The sequence below is a fragment of the Aquarana catesbeiana genome, linkage group LG08, assembly GCF_042186555.1.
Source record: "Aquarana catesbeiana isolate 2022-GZ linkage group LG08, ASM4218655v1, whole genome shotgun sequence".
Classification (NCBI taxonomy): domain Eukaryota; kingdom Metazoa; phylum Chordata; class Amphibia; order Anura; family Ranidae; genus Aquarana; species Aquarana catesbeiana.
Window position 1 is genome coordinate 275,589,529 of NC_133331.1, and position 23,346 is coordinate 275,612,874.

General features: G+C 43.8%; 1 protein-coding gene across 4 annotated transcripts; it reads left to right on the forward strand.

Moving 5' to 3' along the window:
• Positions 1 to 2,627: 2,627 nt before the first annotated feature.
• LOC141106528 (uncharacterized) lies at positions 2,628 to 22,398 on the forward strand. 4 transcript variants are annotated; one of them, XM_073597369.1, is made up of 9 exons: positions 2,628 to 2,877; positions 3,452 to 3,561; positions 3,866 to 3,963; positions 4,060 to 4,111; positions 5,401 to 5,496; positions 8,031 to 8,129; positions 10,692 to 10,783; positions 15,669 to 15,780; positions 19,464 to 22,398. In XM_073597369.1, the coding sequence occupies exons 2-9, from the start codon at positions 3,528 to 3,530 to the stop codon at positions 20,282 to 20,284; spliced, it is 1,404 nt and encodes a 467-aa protein (XP_073453470.1). In that variant the 5' UTR covers positions 2,628 to 2,877; positions 3,452 to 3,527; the 3' UTR covers positions 20,285 to 22,398. The 4 variants fall into 4 exon arrangements, with proteins under 4 accessions (XP_073453470.1, XP_073453472.1, XP_073453468.1 ...); XM_073597367.1 differs by having other exon boundaries at positions 2,630 to 2,877; positions 3,466 to 3,561; XM_073597371.1 differs by lacking the exons at positions 3,866 to 3,963; positions 4,060 to 4,111 and having other exon boundaries at positions 2,629 to 2,877.
• The last annotated feature ends 948 nt before the right edge of the window (positions 22,399 to 23,346 follow it).

The window sequence follows — 23,346 nt, forward strand, 5'->3', positions numbered from 1 at the left end:
ACTAGGTATGCTATCTAATACACCTGACCCCTGTACATTACACACATGACCCCTTGCACTATGTATGCTATCCACACTTGACCCCTGCACTATGTACAGTGTATGTCATCTAACACCTGACTCCTTTAAACTACACACCTGACCCCTGCACCGTGTACATTACCAAGCCTGGACCCCTGCATTATGTACGTTCCCCACTCCGGACCCCTGCACTATGTATGATATCTACCGTGGACCCCTGCACTATGTACTGTACGTTACCCACCCCAAACCCCTCCACTATGTACGTTACCCACCCCTGACCCCTGCACTATGTACATTACTCACACCTGATCCCTGCACTATGTACGTTACCCACTCTGACCCCTGCACTATGTACGTTACCCACTCTGATCCCTGCACTATGTACATTACTCACCCCAGACCCTTGCACTATGTACGTTACCCACTCTGACCCCTGCACTATGTACGATACACCCCCCCCCCCCCAAAACCCTGCAGTATGTAGGATACCCACCTTAACCCCTGCACTATATAGGATATCCACCCCAGACCCCTGCACTATGTACGATACCCACCCCGGACCCCTGCACTATGTACGATGCCCAGACCCCTGCACTATGCATGATACCCACCCAGACCCCTGCACTATGCAAGTTTCCCACCGCGGACTCCTGCACTATGCAAGTTACCCACCCCAGACCCCTGCACTATGTACGATACTCCCCCCTAAACCCAGTACTATGTACGATACCCACCCTGGACCCCTGCACTATGCAAGTTACCCACCCCGGACCCATGCACTATGTATGATATCTACCCCGAACCCCTTTACTATGTACATCACCCATGCCAACCCCTGTACTATGTACATTACATACCCCAGACCCCTGCACTATGTACGATACCCCCCCGGACCCCCGCACTATTTACGAAACCAACCCCGGACCCCCACACTATGTACGATCGATACCCCGCCCAGACCCCTGCACTATGTACGATACCCCGTCCAGACCCCTGCACTATGTACAATACTCACCCCAGACCCCTGCACTATGCAAGTTACCCACCCTAGACCCCTGCACTATGCAAATTACCCACCCCAGACCCCTGCACTATGTGCGATACCCACCCCTAACCCCAGTACTATGTACGATACCCACCCCGGACCCCTGCACTATGCAAGTTACCCACCCCAGACCCATGCACTATGTATGATCTCTACCCCGAACCCCTCCACTATGTACGTCCCCCACGCCGACCCCTGTATTATGTACGTTATCCACCCTGGCTGTCTGCACTATGAACATTACACACCCCAGACCCCTGCACTATGTACTGTACATTACACACCCCAGACCCCTGCACTATGTACTGTACATTACACACCCCAGACCCCTGCACTATGTACTGTACATTACACACCCCAGACACCTGCACTATGTATGTTACATACTAATGACTCCTGCACTATGTATGTTACATTCTAATCACTCCTGCACTATGTAAGAAGACTGAAGTTTTAAGCCCCTCCCACTGTTAGCACAGTTTTGTCACACCCACCATTGGCTGTGATGTGCACAAACCAGCCACTGTTATCCCCATCCCTGCTCCACCCTCATTTGCAGGAATTCTGATTTGAAAATGTTCCCAGGTATGTACAGTATAAATAGCTCTCAACTGTCCCTGATTTCGAGGGACTGTCCCTGATTTGGCGCAATGTCCCTCTTCCCCCCTCATTTGTCCCTCATTTTGATCTGATCTATATAGTTGTATATAAAATGTACTTTTTATCTTTCAAAAAGTGTTTCCCAGTGCTAAACCTTTCATCCAAATTCTAAATTGCTGCATCTGTACATTTTAAAAGCCAATATAAAGGAATAGCAGTGGTAAATAAAGCTCTTGTGGATTTAATTAACCTTTTTTTTGGTTAATTCTTCTTTAAGGGGGTGTGGCAGGGGGCGTGTCCTATGCCTATATACATTTCTTAGTAGGTGTCCCTCATTCCCAGCTCAAAATGTTGGGAGGTATGAGTATATATGGCAATGAGATCCCCTTGCCAAAGTTGCAAATTCCGCTGCAGAGTCTCACTCCTCCTGCTGCATTCTCCTTAATGTGAAATAGTGGAGCACACAAGATGCCACAGTAGGCAGGATGTCTAAACTTGGCTTTGGTGTCGAAATTTTTTCCTGGTTAGCAGGACATTGCTCAGGCCCCACGGAATGTGGGACTTCTTACAAAAAAGAGGGACCATCCAGTAGAAAGAAGGACATTTTGGAGTAACCGTACAATATGGAACTAGAAAAGGGGTGTGGGATTACAGTTCTTCCTAGGTTATTTCTTAGGTGCAATGAATGTGTAATTGAAGACAGGTTCTCTTTGAACTTATAATAAGCCTTTAAAAAAAAAAAAAAGGAGCAGCAGCCATTTTGTTGTAGCCCTAGAAATAAGCAAAGTGAAAGAAAGAGAAAAAAGAAATAGATCTCTCTCTCTAAACCCCCGATGATAAACTGTAGTAACGTATCACCTATTATGTAAAGAATAAAGCATTGTTGACTATCCTATCCATGCTATTGTCCTCAGTGCAGCAATTGGCAGCCATTTTCTTGTAGTCCAAGCAGTTCACTTTAATTGCTCTTTTTACAGGAATATTTCTTCAGACTAGCATTTAAATATCTTGCTTGAAATTAAAAGTGATACTAAAGATATAAAATTATGGGTGAAAACAAAATTATAAGTTTTTTGCTTAGGCAGAAGGTTGCTGGTGGCCATTTTGTTGTAGCCCACAGAAGAGTACAGGGAGGAGCTCCAGCAGTGTGAGAATCCTTCTGGTTGGGGTGTGAGTCTGGAGAATGTGTGTTCAGTGAGGAGAAGAAGGTAATATTAATGTCTTCTTATTATGAGAGAAGGGGGTCCCAGCACTCTGTGTGGACTGGATGGGGGGGGGGGGGTGTCACCTCCACATATCATTATCTTCCTGCAAGTCCTCTGATGTGTAGAACATTGGATGGGGGAGCTCTGCTGGTGGTGATGTTACTGGGGATGAATTCTACAGAAAGCCGCAAACAATATCTTAGTGCTGTAGAAGTGTCTGGAAATCTCCATCGTTCCCATTTCCTCTGCTTTATACAGACAATGTTCAGATGCTCCTCTGAACCCAGGTGGCCGTGTCTGCAAGGAAGCCAACACCTGTAACGGGCCAATCGTTTAAGGCCAAGGCACTCTCACAGCCGCACGAATACATGCCCCTTGTATATGCATGGCTGTGGGTAGGCACTTCTCCTGTTGCAGTTGATTGGCCCAACACAGGTGATGGCTTCCCGGTGGACACAGCCACCTGGCTTCAGAGGAACATCTGAACACACCCGAGCTCATACCTAATAAATATATATATATAGTTTTTGTACCACCTTAAATAATTGTTTTGTTATTTGTTGTTTTTTGTAACAAGCCTCTATTGTACAGATTTAAACATCTGGAAAAAGTGAGACCTTTTAGAAGGACACAAGGATCTATAGAAGGACGTCATGATGGAGAACCGGCCGCCCTTCACATCACCGGGTAAGAGGAGACTTTCATTTCTTGTATAGAGGATCCACCTAGACACACACATCCTCCGATATATGGAGATAGTATGTCAAGTTCCTATAAGGTGTCAGGATAACACTATTTTTCCATGGAGGAGTGGGAGTGTATAGAAGGATGCCACGATGAAGAACCGGCCGCCCCTCACATCAACGGTTAAGAGGAGACTTTTATTTCTTGTAAAGGAGAGAAGAGTATTGAGGATCCACCTAGATACACACATCCTATGATATAAAGACATAGAAACAATGTATTCAGTCAGTGTGTGTGTTACCTACAGATAGATCCAGTAACCGAAATCCCCCAGAGAGATGTCCCCGTCCTCTGTATTCCTGGGACCCCACACTGGAAGATCAGGAGATCCCTCAGGAGGATCAGGTAGATTGGACTGAGGGTCTAAACCAAAATTGCTATTCTACCCTTTCATTATAAATCAGACACTAGTAAAAAGATATGCTGTTCTGTTTTATCCAGGATGAAGGTGGGATTGTTGTCAAATCTGAAGAAGGAGAGCCATCTGTGAGGGGTGAGGATCCATGTGAGAAGGAAGTTCTTCCAGAGATCAGCACAGTTGAGCAATAAATGCTAAATCCAGAGAAAAGCCCCAGATTCTCCTTGTTCAGTCTGTAGGCAGGTGCACTACTTTCTCTACTGCAGGTGGCGCTCTTCTGCACCAAGATATATGTGTAAGCCGCTCAGGCTGTATGCGAATGAAGTCCTGAGCCCACCGCTGTGAGTGCTGGCCAGAAATGGAGATTGTCTATGCTCCAGGCAATGGTAGAGCATGATTAGGAGAGAGTGGCACATCAAGTCAAAACCTGCTGTATGATAGTGAATGGCAGTCTCAGCCTGCACCCCTGCCAGGTCATGCCCCCAATGCAGTTCACTCCACCCACCGGAGCTTAATCCCAATGTGTGCGGCTACCAGAACACCTAATCACTACCATGGCACTCTTCCGCAGTGGCACTATTGTTGGAGAGGAAGTCAAGAGGAACAGAGTTCCTCTATGGCAGGAATCTTCAAACTACGGCTCTCCAGCTGTTGAGGCATTGTAAAACATTCACAGACATGACTAGGCATGATGGGAATTGTAGTTCCTGAACAACTGGAGGGCCGTAATTTGAAGACCCCTGCTCTATGGTTTTGTGGGTCATTGGGGAAGCACCCAGTTGGAGGTTGCCGCCCCATGGCAGCCATGTTTTTAAGCCCCTGGCTCCCAGGTTTGGCATGCTTTTGCGAGTTGAGTAGTGACAGGTACCTTGCTTGTTAGGGACAGTACTAGTGGTAAGGAAAAGGTTCCTAAAGAGGAGGGAAAGCGTAGGGACGCATCTTCTTTGGATCTCTTCCCATTTGGGCACAAGACGTCCAGGTCGTATTCTCCTCTTAACAGACACTGGCAGTCCAGCTGATACCCCTTCTCTTCACATTGCTGAAAACCATGAGCGCACCCGGGTTGGGCAGTCTTCCCACCGGGTTTGTTGTGAACTGTTGCTGTATTATTTCAATACAAGTTCTTCCCTGCACCACCTGACTGTGTGCATAAATTACTGCACTTATTACACCCCACTTACATGTCACTACAACAATCTCTTCTTCTCCCCTCTCCTCTGTCAGTAGACAGTAATGGGGAGACAGTATGTGCCCAGTGGGGGAGTCAGGAGACATCAGCCTCTATTAGACTCCGGCTCTCCTCCTCACATCATGTCATTGTGTGTTACCAGCCAAGAGATGTGACCAGTCTCCCCCCACACACACTCTCTGGGGTCTCTCATACATCTCAGTACAGGGGGCTTCACTCTCATCTTTATTTACAGACACCAGAGAGATTCAGAGGGACATCAAAGCTAAGGAGGAGGAAGAAGGACATGCAAGGATTAAAGAGGAGGAGATCCCTCCAGAGATCAACACAGGTGAGGAATAAAGACTAAATCCACTAAACACTAAAGAGTTCCAGATTCTCGTTGTTTAGTCATTACAATAATCACTTCGATATTTGGCTTTGCCCACTGATAGTCCCTCGTATGGCCATCACCAAGAACAAATACATAATTTCTCCAAGTGTTGTTAAAATCTGACCTATCCATAACATTAAATGAAAGTGTTACTAAAGTCAGATATTTTTTTTTTTTAAATAAAAATAACAAACATGTTATACTTCCCTGCTCTGTGCTGTGGTATTGCACAGAGTGGCCCCGATACCCCTCTTCTGGGGGTCCCCGACGTTTTTAGATTTAGTAACACTTTAAGCATTGAGTATTATATTGTTATTTCTATTTGATAAATGCATAACATACCTGTTCATCCTGCGAAAATTTTGTGAGCTCCTAATTTCCTGTGCATTCTGTAATATTATCTCAAGTAATGTTATCAGACCTGCCCCCCCCCTCCATTTTTATCCATTTGCTGCTAAATCATGTACGCGATTGGCTTAAAGTGATTATACCAGGGTTATGGCTGCAGCTGTATACCATAACCCCGTTTATTTATTTATTTTTTCAGCCGGCGACGCTCTTCTATCTAAAAGCACTTTTTAACTTTTACAGGTGGCTGGAGGGGATGTCCCCCTTCCGCTGCCCACCGGTGCCTCTCTGGACTCTCCCGTGTGATCGGGGAGCATGGTATCCGATCCAGTGGTGCTGCTGGGTTATCATAGAGATGGCCTAGGACTGAAAGGTCCTTGGCCATCTCTATGGTCTAGGACAGTGGTCTCCAAACTGTGGCGCGGATGCCAGATGCGGTGCTTTGCTTGTCTTTCTCCAGCCCTTGGGACACCGTTCCTCTCACTGATATAAGACACTATTCCTCCCGCTGACACCAACAATAGGGTATTATTTTTCCCACTACCAATGATGGGGCATTATTCCTCCCAATGACACCAACAATGGGGCACTACTCCTTTTACTGACACCAACAATTGGGCACTATTCCTCTTACTGACACCAACAGTGGGGTACAATTCCTCCAACTACCAACGATGGGGTACTATTTCTCCCATTGACACCAACGATGCGGCATTATTCCTCCCACTGACACTCACATTGGGGTACAATTCCTGCCACTACCAATGATGGGGTACTATTCCTCCCACTGACACCAACAATGGGGCACTGTTCCTCTCACTGACACCAATGATGGGGCACAGTTCCTCCCACTGACACTAATAATGGGACACTATTCCTCCCACTGACAACAACAATTGGGCACTATTCCTCCCACTGACACCAACAGTGGGGTACTATTCCTCCCACTACCAACGATGGGGCACTATTCCTCCTACTGAAACCAATGATGGGGCACTATTCCTCCCACTGACACTAACGTCCGGCCCCCCTGAAGTCTGAAAGACAGTAAACTGGCCCTCTGTTTAGAAAGTTTGGAGACTCCTGGTCTAAGAGGCCAGAAGCGAAGTCATTACGTTTTTTTTCTTGAAAGCATGAGATCAATTTTCCATCCATAAAGAGGACCTGTCATGCCTTATTTCTATCACCAGGGATATTTACATTTCTTGTGATTAGAGAAAAAAAAAAGTGATCGAAAAAAAAAAACAAAGGGACAGTGTAAAAATTAAAACAAATACATTTTTTTTTAAAGCGAACCCATCTCTCCGCGCTTGTACGCACACGTAGGTTGCGCATGCATATGTAAATGATGTTCCACACGTGCGGTATCGCAGCAAACATTATAACAAAAGCAATAATTCTAGGACTAGACCTCCTCTGTAACTCTAAACTGGTAACCTGTTAACATTTTTAAAGCTTCGCCTATGGAGATTAAGTATCATAGTTTGTCGCCATTCTACGCATGACATGTTAGGTATCTATTTACTCAGCGTAACGTCATCTTTTACATTTTACCAAAAAAGTTGGGTTATATATTGTGTTTTGCATTAAAATTCATTAAAGTGTATTTTCCCCCAAAAAATTGCTTCTGAAAAACTGCTGCACAGACATCGTGTGACTAAAAAATTGCAACATCGGTCATTTTATTCTCTAGGTTCTCTGCTAAAAATATATATATATAATGTTTGGGTAATTTTCTAAGTAATTTTCTAGCATAAAATGCTAGTGTTTACATGTAAACAAAAAGTGTCAGAATTGGTCTGGTCTTCAAGTGGTTAAGGAGATGAGGAATGAGGAGGTGTTCTGTAGTCCTAACACATTTCTTGTCCCAGGGTGACAAAGCTGCTCCTCAGTAGATACAGTACAGTGAGTAAGCATTGTCAGCCTAGGACAGGAAGTGTTTTGCTAGCAGTATCATCAGGAAAAAAGACTGAAAAAAAATGAATGCAATCACCAGATCTAAGGACTGGTAAAATGCAATATATTGCTTTTTAAAGCTTTAGATACACCTAAGCTAATACCTAAAACAAACACTTAATCACCCTGAACATAGACTGTTAATCCTTAAAGTGGACAGGTGGCTTCACTGTCATCTTTATTCACAGATCCTGTAGATATGAGAGAGACTCCGAGAGACGTCAAAGCTGAGAAAGGGACACGTGTGAGGATAGAAGAAGAGGAAATTCCCATAGAAATAGGCAGAGGTGAGTAATAAACCTAATAATGTATATTGTCCTAAAGCTTCATTTTAGCCAAAATGTTAAAAATGTTGTTGCTCAGAGAGGAAATGAGGGAAAATCTCCTATGGGGACACAGAAATAAAAAGCTGTCGGGAACTTTAGCCTTCCTCTATGTTTGACCACCACCATACCCTCCTACACCCTTCTCTATTCCATCCACACTCTTCTTCTGTACAAACGCCTGCCACCATTCCCTCCACACACTTGTCCATTCCATCCACACTCTTTTTCTGTAGAAGTGCCTGCCAACATTCCCTCCACACACTTTTCCATACCACCCACCTCCATACCATCGCCTACAACCATACCCTACACACCTTGTGTATATACCACCCACCTCCATTCCATCCACACTCTTCTTCTGTACAAGTGCCTGCCACCATACCCTACACACACTTCTCCATTCCATCCACCTCCATACTATCCACACTCTTCCTCTGTACAAACGCCTGCCAGCATACCCTCCACACACTTCTCCATACCACCCACCTCCATACTATCCACACTCTTCTTCTGTACAAGTGCCTGCCACCATACCCTACACACACTTCTCCATTCCATCCACCTCCATACTATCCACACTCTTCTTCTGTACAAACCCCTGCCACCATTCCCTCCACAAACTTCTCCATTCCATCCACCTCCATACTATCCACACTCTTCTTCTGTACAAACACCTGCCACCATACCCTACACACCTTGTATATACCACCCACCTCCATACCATCCACACTCTTCTTTTGTACAAATGTCTGCCACCATTCCCTCCGCACACTTCTCCATACCACCCACCTCCATACCATCGCCTGCAACCATACCCTACACACCTTGTATATTCCATCCACCTCCATACTATCCACACTCTTCCTCTGTACAAACGCCTGCCACCATACCCTCCACACACTTCTCCATACTGCCCACCTCCTTACTATCCACACTCTTCTTCTGTACAAATGCCTGCCACCATTCCCTCCACACACTTCTCCATTCCATCCACCTCCATACTATCCACACTCTTCTTCTGTACAAACGCCTGCCACCATACGCTACACACACTTCTCCATTCCATCCACACTCTTCTTCTGTACAAACCCCTGCCACCATTCCCTCCACACACTTCTCCATACTGCCCACCTCCTTACTATCCACACTCTTCTTCTGTACAAATGCCTGCCACCATTCCCTCCACACACTTCTCCATTCCATCCACCTCCATACTATCCACACTCTTCTTCTGTACAAACGCCTGCCACCATACGCTACACACACTTCTCCATTCCATCCACACTCTTCTTCTGTACAAACCCCTGCCACCATTCCCTCCACACACTTCTCCATACTGCCCACCTCCTTACTATCCACACTCTTCTTCTGTACAAATGCCTGCCACCATTCCCTCCACACACTTCTCCATTCCATCCACCTCCATACTATCCACACTCTTCTTCTGTACAAACGCCTGCCACCATACGCTACACACACTTCTCCATTCCATCCACACTCTTCTTCTGTACAAACCCCTGCCACCATTCCCTCCACACACTTCTCCATACTGCCCACCTCCTTACTATCCACACTCTTCTTCTGTACAAATGCCTGCCACCATTCCCTCCACACACTTCTCCATTCCATCCACCTCCATACTATCCACACTCTTCTTCTGTACAAACGCCTGCCACCATACGCTACACACACTTCTCCATTCCATCCACACTCTTCTTCTGTACAAACCCCTGCCACCATTCCCTCCACACACTTCTCCATACTGCCCACCTCCTTACTATCCACACTCTTCTTCTGTACAAACGCCTGCCACCATACCCTACACACCTTGTATATACCACCCACCTCTATACCATCCACACTCTTCTTCTGTACAAACACCTGCCAGCATACCCTACACACACTTCTCCATACCACCCACCTCCATTCCATCCACACTCTTCTTCTGTACAAGTGCCTGCCACCATACCCTCTACACACTTCTCCATACCACTCACCTCCATACTATCCACACTCTTCTTCTGTAAAAACGCCTGCCACCATACCCTACACACCTTGTATATACCACCCACCTCTATACCATCCACACTCTTCTTCTGTACAAACTCCTGCCACCATACCCTACACACACTTCTCCACACACTTCTCCATACCACCCACCTCCACCCTTTTCATTCTTTCCGCACTGCTCTCCTGCACATCTTACCTATCAAAGCAGATCTTTAATATTATTTAAAATATACCCAACATTGCCTGTTCTAGAACGGGCAGGAATTTGCTAGTTCAGTTCAAAATGCTGTCTTATATACCCCCACCACATTTTACCCTTACTCTATTACTATTTGTTTCTTGGATTTTTATAGCGCTAACATATCATGTATTGCTGTACAGCATACCTAGAACCATTCCCATTCATCTTTGTCCCCACAGAAGCTTACAATCCAGAGACCCCACACACATGCTAGGAGCAGCTTGGGCGGATTCCGATTGACCCACCAGTATGTATGACTGTGTGTGTTCCAGGTAGACCTAGTAACAGTAATACACCGGAGAGATGTCCTAGTCCATCGGAGTCCCAGGATTCTATGGAGGAAGATGATGAACAGGAATATCAGGTATGCAGAGCTGGGGATCCTATCACTTACACAGTGTGAACAGAAGATTGGCAAAGACACAAGAAGATTAAATCAGGCTTTAATCCAGTGCAAATGGGAGGAAAGTATTAACCACTTTAAGACCAGGCCAAGGTAAAAGTATTTTTTGCTAAAAAATTACATTGAACCCCCAAACATTATATATATTTTTTTAGCAGAGACCATAGAGAATAAAATGGCTGACCTTGACATTTTTTATGTTATACGTCATTTGCACAGTGGTTTTTCAAACGCAATTGTTTTGGAAAAACGACACTTTAACCACCTTCCGCCCGCTTTATAGACTAATGACAGCAGCAGGGTGGCTCTCTTGTTCTGGGACGACGTCATAATCAGTGCCCTGATTATTAGTGCAGCTCCAACAATGCCCACCAGTGATGCCAGTCTGTACCTATCAGTGATGCCAATCTGTGGCCATCAGTGATGCCAATCTGAGTCCACCAGTGATGCCAATCTGTGCCTATCAGTGATGCCAATCTGTGCCCATCAGTGATGCCAGTCAGTGCTGCTTTCAGTGCCTGCTCATTAGTGCCACCCATCATTGCCCATAAGTGCCGCCTATCAATGCTCATCAGTACTGCAAATTAGTGCCTCCTCATCAATGCTTATCAGTGCCCATCAGTGCAGCCTATCAGTGCCCATGAGTAAAAGAGAAAAATTACTAATTTACAAAATTTTCTGACAGAAACTAAGAAAAACTTTTTTTTTTTTTTTTTACACTGTGCCTTTTAATTATTATTTTTTAATCAATTTTTAATTTTCATTTAAATTTTTTTTTTGTATTCCTAGAAATGTAAACATCCCTTATGATAGAAATGGGGATGACAGGTCCTCTTTATAGAGACACCCTTGAAAGCATGAGATAAAAAAACAAAACAAAAAAACATTGATCTAATGCTTTAAAAAAAAAAAATTGCATCCGCCCTAGACCAGAAGAGATGTCATGACGTTGCTTCGGTCCCCCTAGATCATAGAGTGGAGGAGAGACGATCTAGTCTCTCCTCACCTCTGTGTCCAGCTGCACAAATCAGCGTATCGTTTCCCAGGCTCACCGGTGAGAATGGTATGCCTGAGAAACACTGGTGCTGCTTCAAAAAGTGATCCAGTGGCTAATCAGCCGCTTAGATCGCTTTTATATGAAAGAGAATTACTGACAAAAATTCTGCGGTTATGGCTAACAGCTTCAGCCATAACCCCGGTAAACCACTTCAAACTTATAAGGTAAATGTATGTTAGGGGGTCTTGAAGTGTTGAAAGGAAATCTATAGTGGAGAAGCTAGTGAGGCTGCTTATTGCTGAACGCTCCTCTTGGGAATGCTAGTTGCCTGGCTGTTTCTAGCTCCAGATACTGACCCTAGAACAAGCCAGTTCAAAACCTTTAAAAACATGAAGGGTGTGAGTAAGGTTTAGGAGGGCAGGTTCAGGAGTTTTAGTGTAAAGCTAAAATAAAAAACACGGGGACCTCAAATTAGCAGGAGGCATGTTCAAAAAAATCACCTTAGGAAGTATTAATTTACTGAAAGAGTAGTTGATGCCTGGAACAGACCTTTAGCAGATGAACTGAGTCAGTACACAGTGAGTTTATTTACATGTGCTTGGAACAAATATATATATATAGCATACCTCCCAACATTTTGAGACGGGAATGAGGGACACCTACTAGCAAATGTATGTAGGCATAGGACACGCCCCCTGCCACGCCCCTTAAAGGGGAAATAACCCCGCCCCCAAAAAAAGGTTAAGTGTTTTTTTTTACCACTACTTTTCCTTTATATTGGCTTTTAAAATTGATGCAGCAATTTAGAATTTGGGTAAAAGGATTAGCACTGGAAAACACTTTTTGAAAGATAAAAAGTTCATTTTATATACATCTATATAGATCAGAGCAAAATGAGGGACAAATGAGGAGGAAAAAGGGACAGAGGGACTTCACTCCAAATCAGGGACAGTCCCTCAAAATCAGGGACAGTTGGGAGCTATGTATATAGTATAATATAATATACCAATCACCCATAACATTATGACCGCCCAACATAACCTGTCAAGGCATGGACTCCACTAGACCTCTGAAGGTATGCTGTGGTATCTATCATCAAGCCGCCAGCAGCAGATCCTTTAAGTCCAGTAAGTTGCAAAGTGAGGCCTCCATGGATCGGACTTGTTTTTCCAGCACATCCCACAGATACTCAGTTTGATTGAGATATGGAGAATTTGGAGGCCAAGTCAACACTTCAGACTGGTTGCTGTGTTCATCAAATCATTGAATTCTTCAGACCAGGCCACCTTCTTCCATTAACTACTTGCCATTCGCGCTATAGCCAAATGACGGCTACAGGGCGGTCAGCTAGTTCTGGGATGCCGTCATATGACAGCCTCCCATGATCGAACCCGCTGCGGCACATAGATGGTGTGCTCTGTGATCAGCAGTGTCTGGAGGACACTGCTGATCACAGATTGAGGTAAAGAGCCAATAAGCAGCTCTTTACCACGTGAACAGCTGTGTCCAATCACAGCTGATCACGGATGTAAACAGAATCTGGTTATCAGCACTCCTTTCCTCATGCTGACAGTGTGAGGAGAGGAGAAGAGAGCCGATAACTGGCTTCTCTAAAAGAATTATGTACACTGATAATCAGTGCACTGATTATCAGTGTCCTAATCATTAGTGCAGTCCCAATCTGTGTCCACCAGTGCTGTCAATCAGTGCCTCCTGATCATTGCCCCCTATCAGTGCAGCCTCATCAGTGCCCGCCAGTGCCCCCTATCAGTGCAGTCTATCAGTGCCCATAAATGCCCATCAGTGCCACCTCATCAGTGCCGCCTATCAGTGCAGTCTATCAGTGCCCATCAGTGAAGGAGAAAAATTACCTGTTTGCTAAATTTTGTAACAAACTATGAAAATATTTTTTGTTTTTTTTCCAAAATTTTTAGTTTTACTTAGCAAAAATTAAAAAAACCCTGTGGTGATTAAATACCACCAAAAAAGCTCTATTTGTGTAAAAAAATTATAAAAATTTAATTTGGGTACAGCGTTGCATGACCGAGCAATTGTCATTCAAAGTGTGACAGCACTGAATGCTGAAAATTGGCCTGGGCAGGAAGGGGGTAAACATGCCCGGTAGGCAAGTGGTTAGTATAAAATACAGTTCAGCATTGATAATTACAAATAGCAAATTATAAGTGGACAAGCATATTCAAACAAAGTGCAAACACAAAGTATATAATCAAACGTTTATATGTAGCAGCTAGCACATCAATAGACATGAATTGACATAACTGAAACATAACATTAGTGCAGCGCTTCAAGTGAATATAAGTACAACAAATGTAAAATACAAACAATAAAATAAGAATATGTAAGGTGTAGTCTGACATAATGTATCCACAGTGATTAATCAAATAATGCAAACAATGAAATGAGAATGTATAATGTATAGTCTACAGTGATGACATCACAGTGATTATTCAAAAGTCTTCTTCAATATGAAAATGACCACATATCAGTCCATAAATCACCCACTTCTCTCACAAACCACCACAGTGGAAAGGGGGCAATCGTGCTTACCAAATAGCGAGGACTCCAATAAAGTAGGTACAGAGTGGGTTACGCTATGTATGCCTGTGATATCCAAATCAGTTAAAAGGATACCTCTCCTCTGAGAACAGTCAAATAGCATATCATCAAGCAGCACTCCAAGCTGGTCACACACAAAGAAGTATAATCGGCATCACCAACTGCATCCATGTTAGAAAAAACAATCCCAAATAGTATAAAATTGTTGGGCTACATTTATTAAAAACAAGGTATAACACTCACATGTTATAGGAGACAAAGCGTTTTTAAATAACAATCGTCCCAGGGTAACAGAAAATTGATTGAAAAAGGCGATGATGTCAGGCGCACAGACTCCGCCAGATACGTTTTGTCACAAATGCATATTTTTATTTTATTGTTGGCATTTTACATTTGTTGTACTTATAGTCACTTTAAGCACTGCACTAATGTTATATTTCAATTACATACACCACAACAAAAAAAACAAAGAATGGTGCAAAACAACTATAGTAGGTGAAATAAGTCCATAAGCCCATAACTACGTCATTGATGATGAAACACGTAGGGTGGAGTCACTGTGTGTGACATCATCGGGAAACAGTGGCCATTTTGTTGGTTTGAAACTTTATACTGAAATGCTGTTTTGTTTTGTTTTTTTACAGATGAATGTGAGTGCATCACATTACTTTTGAAAAAAAAAATGGTTATGTCCAGTCTTCCTACCCTATGAGATGGCTTTGTTCTCTTTTTGATTACTATCTGTTGGGAGCTTTATTGTTCATCGGAATTGATCAACCTTCCAAGTTTGAGAGTGGGAAGTGAGAGAAGCTGGTAGATGGTCCATTTCTGGAGTGGGTTTATAACTTCGCTTTTTGACCTTCCTTTTCAGGGTGGTCAACTCTTTTTTTGGCAAGAGGCCTTTGGCAAGTCTGTTTGGTTTGAGGGTGAAGGTCTCTCCTTTCAGTATTACATCTCTGTGAGCACCATCAAGTACTGGTCTTCTTACAGGGACTTCTTATGGACTTATTCTACCTACCATAGTCGTTTTGCACCATTCTTGGTTTTTCATTGTGGTGTGTTTACCTAATATATCCCACCCACTTTCAGGTGTCATTGTAACAAAATAATTAAAATTATTCACTTTACCTGTCAATGGTCATAATGATATGGCTGATCAGTGTATACTCCAAAAAAAAGGGAAGAATTTGTCTTTTTTTCTGCTACCTATGTTTATACATTCCGACATTTTGTTTAGCCTTGACACACCTTTTGTATTGTCCTCTATTTCAGGATACTAATCTAGTTACTATTGTAAAAGTTGAAGTTAAAGAAGAAGCTTACGAGTCCCATGCGAGCGACGACGAGCAATGCAAAGACGAAGAATTTCCAGAGATCAGCCGAGGTGAGTAATAAAAGCCGAGTTTACAAACCGTTCATGGATTCTTCTTGTTAAAGAGTTATTCCACCCAAATTTTTTATGTATTTTTTTAAGGGTGGAGGCTGTTGGGCTAGGTTAGCCCCTGGTTTATTTTTTGTCTTGTATACTCCCAACCATAGGTGTGCGCAATCTTTTGCATTGGGGTGTGTATCCCAAAGTATATATATATATATATATATATATACACATATATACACACACAGTATCTCACAAAAGTGAGTACACCCCTAAAATTTTTAATATTGTATTATATCTTTTTATGTGACAACACTGAAGAAATGAAACTTTACTACAATGTAAAGTAGTGAGTGTACAGCTTGTATAACAGTGTAAATTTGCTGTCCCCTCAAAATAACTCAACACACAGCCATTAAAGTCTAAACCACTGGCAACAAAAGTGAGTACACCCCTAAGTGAGAACTTCCAAATTGGGCCCAATTAGCCATTTTCCCTCCCCGGTGTCATGTGACTCATTAGCGTTACAAGGTCTCAGGTGTGAATGGGGAGCAGGTGTGTTAAATTTGGTGTTATCGCTCTCACTCTCTCATACTGGTCACTGGAAGTTCAACATGGCACCTCATGGCAAAGAACTCTCTGAGGATCTGAAAAAAAGAATTGTTGCTCTACATAAAGATGGTCTAGGCTATACGAACATTGCCAAGACCCTGAAACTGATCTTTAGCACGGTGGCCAAGACCATACAACGATTTAACAGGACAGGCTCCACTCATAACAGGCCTCGCCATGGTCGACCAAAGAAGTTGAGTGCACATGCTCAGCATCATATCCAGAGGTTGTCTTTGGGAAATGGACGTATGAGTGCTGCCAGCATTGGTGCAGAGGTTGAAGGGGTGGGGGGTCAGCCTGTCAGTGCTCAGACCATACGCCGCACACTGCATCAAATTGGTCTGCATGGCTGTCATCCCAGAAGGAAGACTCTTCTAAAGATGATGCACAAGAAAGTCCGCAAACAGTTTGCTGAAGACAAACAGACTAAGGACATGGATTACTTGAACCATGTCCTGTGGTCTGATGAGACCAAGATAAACATATTTGGTTCAGATGGTGTCAAGCGTGTGTGGCGGCAACCAGGTGAGGAGTACAAAGACAAGTGTGTCTTGCCTACAGTTAAGCATGGTGGTGGGAGTGTCATGGTCTGGGGCTGCATGAGTGCTGCCGACACTGGGGAGCTACAGTTCATTGAGGGAACCATGAATGCCAACATGTACTGTGACATACTGAAGCAGAGCATGATCCCATCCCTTCGGAGACTGGGCCGCAGGGCAGTATTCCAACATGATAACGACCCCAAACACACCCCAAGATGACCACTGCCTTGCTAAAGAAGCTGAGGGTAAAGGTGATGGACTGGCCAAGCATGTCTCCAGACCTAAACCCTATTGAGCATCTGTGGGACATCCTCAAACGGAAGGTGGAGGAGCGCAAGGTCTCTAACATCCACCAGCTCCGTGATATCATCATGGAGGAGTGGAAGAGGACTCCAGTGACAACCTGTGAAGCTCTGGTGAACTCCATGCCCAAGAGTGTTAAGGCAGTGCTGGAAAATAATGGTGGCCACACAAAATATTGACACTTTGGGCCCAATTTGGACATTTTCACTTAGGGGTGTACTCACTTTTGTTGGCAGCGGTTTCGACATTAATGGCTGTGTGTTGAGTTATTTTGAGGGGACAGCAAATTTACACTGTTATACAAGCTGTACTCTCATTACTTTACATTGTAGTAAAGTGTCATTTCTTCAGTGTTGTCACATGAAAAGATATAATAAAATATTTACAAAAATGTGAGGGGTGTACTCACTTTTGTGAGATACTGTGTGTGTGTATATATATATATATATATATATATATATATATATATATATATAGCAGTAGAGCAGAGGACAGTGTCAGTAGAGCAGTGGTCGGCGTCAGTAGTTTATTTTTAATATTTTTTTATTATTGCTTTACAATTAATTTTTTTTTTTATTTACAATAATGCTTTATTTATTTTTTTTACTTTTTTTTTTTGGGGGGGGGGGGCTTTGGTGAAATATCATAACAGACCCCAGATGTCTCAGGGACATAAGGACAGAGATTCCCCAGCCCGTTTCTCTGCCGCCAAGCGGCAGGGGGAATCTGTGCAGCACAGGGTGATTAGTGTGTGCCCAGGCACACCTGGCACAGTGAGATCTCCCTGCCAGAATTCCTTACTCTGTTGCTATCCAGCTTTCTGCGTTTTGCATTATATAAAATGAATAAAAATCCAGCAAGGATGGTCGGAACCCCTCATAACAGGAACAGCAGTTGTTCAGACACAGGAACTCGGCGCAAATCGAGTCCAGAAATCTACCAAATGCTGAAATTACAGATTTGAGTGGGTTGACCCTTTAGGTAACCATTTAAGACCGAGGTCTATTCTGACACTTCTCAAATACATATAAAAATCTGTATTTTTTTGCTAGAAAATTACTTAGAACCCCCAAACATTATAATTTTTTTTAAGCAGAGGCCCCAGAGAATAAAATGATGGGTGTTGCAATTTTTTGTGCCACATAGTAGTTGCACAGCAGGTTTTCAAATGCAATTTTTTGGGGAAAAAATTACCCTTTAATGAATTTTAGTGCACACAAACACAATACATATCCCAGATGATGATGTTGACGCCATGTAAATAGTTACCAAACATGCCATGCTTTAAAATTGTGCACGCCCGTACAAACTACAGTACATTAAACTATCCATCGGTGACATTTTAAAAGCCTTTACAGGCTGAGCAATATTGACAGGTGCTATTTACTGAGAGATCTGGGGTCTATTAGACCCCAGATCCCTCCTCTGCCCTTCAAAGCATCATTTATCGTGCAGGCAAATCGCATCAATTTGTTGACCAAAAGAAGCGCCTGCTCCTGTTTGGGCTACAAGCTTCACGCAATGTAAATTAATAATGGCACCTGAATCTGTGTTTTGCGATTGTAGTGTGTTTTTAGGATCGTGCGACCCCAAAACGCCCAGTGAACCTAGGGGGCAAAAAACAATAAGTCTCTGTTTGCACTGATGCAGATGAGATGCAATCCAAAAGGCATAGATTTGCATGTCATCTGGAAATACATTGTTTTCTATGAAGGAGGTTTACATCTGTGCGGTGTGATTTTGATCCGGTTAAAAAAAAAAAAAGGGTCCTGTGCGAGTTTGCACAGCGTAGTGTATATGGCATTCTGAGATACCTGTTCACATAGGATGCGATTCATAGCCGGTTTTGCATAGAAGTGGCTAGAAGAGAGATTTGCATAGAAGTGGATAGAGGGCGATTTTGTAGAGAAGAGGATGGACGGCATTTCTAGCATATGAAGGCAAAAATCGCAGCAGCACTAAATTCGCATTCACAATCGCATCCCTGAATCGTATCAGAATCGCACCTGAACAACTACCTTTGACAATCGCACTGAAAACTGACATGAAAATCGCACCGCATATATGTGAACCCAGGTTTAATCTTGCTGCTAGCCCAGGCTAAATGTAAAAAAAAAAAAAAAAACAGCTGTCCAAAGCCCAGAACTGCATGGCCCGGGCGTCGGGCAATATGATTTGCACATCTCTGCCATTATTCAAGTCTTTAACCGCTCCTTCCTTCATTTTTTTTCCCAGACGGACAATACATCAGGCAGCGTCCCGTTGTTTCTCCAGTTGGCGAAATAGATGATGACATCACATCTGACTCTTCAGGGGAAAACCCTGTTTCTCCAGCTCTCCAAGTACATCACAGCTCGGGCCCGTCCTCCAATACCTCGCAGGCGAAGAAGCTGTATTCGTGTTCCGAGTGCAGCAAATGTTTCCTCCGCAGATCCCGTCTCTTGAGGCATCAAACCATTCACACGGGCGAGAAGCCGTTCTCTTGCCCCCAGTGCGGGAAATGTTTCACCCAAAAAGGAGGCCTTGCCCGCCATGAAATAACGCACGTAGAAAAGAAGCCATATGCATGCAGCGATTGCGGCAAGCGCTACAGTCAGAAAACCTATCTCGCCGTCCATCAACGGACTCACGCCCCCGAGAAGCCGTTTTCTTGTTCTAAGTGCGCCGAGCGCTTCGCCGACAAAGAAACTCTTCTGGCTCATCAGAATACTCACAAGGGCCAAAAACCGTTCTCCTGTTCTGAGTGCGGCAAATGGTTCTCTTACAAATCACTTCTCGTTAGGCATGAACGAATTCACACGGGCGAACGGCCTTACTCGTGTTCCGTGTGTGGGAAAGGATTCATCGATAAGCAGGGACTGGTGACTCATCAAAGTACTCACTCCAGTGACAGGCCGTACTCGTGCCCTCAGTGCGGGAAAAGCTTCACCAATAAATCGAACTTGGCCGGACACCGGAGAATCCACACGGGGTATCAGCCCTATTCCTGCTCCGAATGTGGGAAGCGGTTTTCAAAAAAATACACGCTCATCAAACATCAGAAGCTTCACAAGTGACTTGACGTGCCTTTGGACGGAAGCCCAGCAGAAGTCCTACCACCTTTACCACTCAACTTCTGCTGGACTTTTTTTTTATTGGTGGGAATCAAAAAACGCTAAAACCCTTATCAGGTTTTTTTCGGCTGTCTGTGCCCCTTGGAGAGGTTTCCTTCCTCTCCCTGTCCAGGAGACACAACAGGAAGAGAGGAAATCTCTCCAAAGTGACTGTCTAAGATATTTGTCATGAGAACAACTGTCTCCGTTGGATAATTTTTTCTCGATTCCTGTTCTGGTGGCATCTGTAAAATGTTGGATTTCTTATCTTTCTGTCTTGATGACAGTGGTCACCAGAACCAATACTGAGGCTAAATCTCCTAACGCATAGCTCCCAACTGTCCCTCGATTGGAACCAAGTCTCTCTGTCCCTCTTTGCTCATCGGTTGTCCCTTTTTTTGGTCTCATGTATGGACCTCTATAATTGTACTATGTACCTATCAAAAGTTTTATGCTCCACCAAACTTTTGTCTTTCAATAATTTTTATGGAAGTTTTTAACCTTTTGAAGACCAGGCCTTTTTTCTGACATACATGTAAAAATCAGTATTTTTTGTTATAGAAAATTACTTAGTATCCACAAACATAAAATGGCGAGTGTTGCAATTATTTATGTCACAAGGTTTTTGTGCAGCGGAAAAGCGACACTTTTTAATGCATTTTAATGCAAAATTGTTTGGTAAAACACAAAAGATGATTTTACGCTGAGTAAAAAGATACCCAACATGTCATGTTTCGAAACTGCGCACATCCGTGCAATGGCGACAAACTACGTATGTAATATAAACCAAAGGTGGCGCTTTAAAAGCCTTTTACAGGTTGCCACTTTAGATTTACACAGAAGGTCTGGCACAAGAATTATTGCTCTCGATCTGACGTTCGTGGTGATACCTCACATGTGTGGTCGTTTGTTTACGTACAACATGGAACTGGCATGTGCGTTCACCTTTGTGTGTGAGTATGGGGGCATTTACAAAAAAATGTTTTTTCATTTTTTTTTTTTGACATTTTACCATTAAATTTTTTTGATCACTTATTGTTATCACAAGGAATGTAAACATCCTTTGTGATAACAATAGGCAGTGATAGGTCTTCTTTACTGAAACATCTAGGGTTTATTAGACCCAAGATGTCTCCTCTGACCTTTTAAAAGCTTTGGATCATACCAAGATCGATGTGATCTGATGCTTTTTACAAACCACTAATGTTTTTTTAACAACTAGCAAGCCAGGAAGTGACATCACTTCCAGTTTCTTAGACCGTAGAGATGATTGGGGCAGTTCCAGTCCCCGATCAGCTCTATGGTTAGCCGGCTCCAGTCCCAGGTTCCTCCGGTGGGACGGGAAAGCCGGGAAAGGCGGCGAGAGGTGGGACGACCCCCTCCTGACGCTTGTAAAAGCAGGCAGTCCAGAGGCTATTTTTACAAGAAAGTGCTCGGCCGGCTGTAAAAAAAAAAATACTGGATTGGCATCATCCTGGTATAACCACTCAAACTCGGGCGTCGTACTTGTACGGATCCATGGATCTCTATGGATAGGACCAGTTAGCAATGATTGTAAAAGCTTAAGAACTTTTGTCCAAAACCTAGAGAGCATAGAGCATGACCACAATATATGGAGAACATCCCCTGGGACAGAGCAGCCTCGGAAACAGGTGCCAGGAGAAGACGGGTAGAGGTGTGCTAAACGAGACGGGACTATATGCTCCACCAAACTTCTAACTCCAACCTCTAAAATGTATTTGTTATTTTGAAAAGCCAACATAAAGAAAATGTAGTGAAAAAAAAACACTTGTGGGTTTAACCAATTGCTTTTAGAGTGTATTAATTCTTCCTGACTCTTTTTTGTGTTGAAAGGTGTCTTTCTTTCTCATCTTAGAAACCTATAGTGGTATGCCAAAGGAACACAGGCTGCAGTTAAAAACCAGAGAAGGGTTCCAACCCTTCCACACACCAGAGGGTCAGATACACGTTAAAGCTGATATTTAATCTGCTCATATTTTGTCTTGCCTGGTTCCTCCCTCTACCTTCAGCAACATGCTAATGACATTTTTAAATAAAACCTTTCCATTGTCATTGCATCTTTTTTTGAACCCAGGGACTGCGTCCCATGCTTCTCTATACAACACAGATCATGGCTGATGGGAGGGGCTGCCAAGGGAGCTGGTAAAATGTCACAGAAACACAAGATGAACGTCTTCATGCACGCGCACCTTTGATCAACGAAACTGCAGTGTAGTGCTCTGCCCACACGCACTAGAAATACCGAGGGAGTGACAAATCCATCTAGACCAGAGGAGCTCACCAAACCATTTAGCAGGGCCAGCAGGCTCAATTCACTCCTGAGCAGGTGCGCCACACAGGGCTTTTAGGGACTTGACTCCCCTTCCGGAGGGTCATTGTACTGGACCTGTACAGCAGCCTCCCATCAAGATCACCTGGTACACTGTACCCTGAAAATAGAAGGATCCAGCGCTGACCGGCAGCATTGGAGGTCGTCCCCTCTTTTGCATGCAATATTTCGGGTACAGCCTATAGGCCATCTTGGCCTCATGGCCTACTGATCGTAGTGGATGATCTGCATGAAGCCCTACTCTACCCCATCACGGGTGTTAGGAACAGAGCAGGAAATAGGGGAACTAAAGCCCATGAAACAGATCTTTAGAAATTTGTAGGCACATCCATCACCTAAGGCTGCCCCCTCTCTTGCATGCAAGGTTAAGCTATAGTTCCTCTTGGCCTACTGACCATAGAGGCCAATCTATATGAAGCCTCCCCTCTACCCCATCAGGGTGTCAGGAATAGGCCAAGAAATAGGGGGAAACTAAAGCCCACAAAAGAAATTATCAGAGAGACATCAGTTGGCACATCATCACCTAGGGCTGTCCCTTCTCTTGCATGCTTAGATCAGTTACACTCCCTTTTGGCCTACTGACCGTAGAGGCTGATTTAGGTGAAGCCCCCCTTTACCCCATCAGGGTGTTAGTAATAGGCCAGGAATTAGGGGAACAAAAGCCCACAAAAGAGAT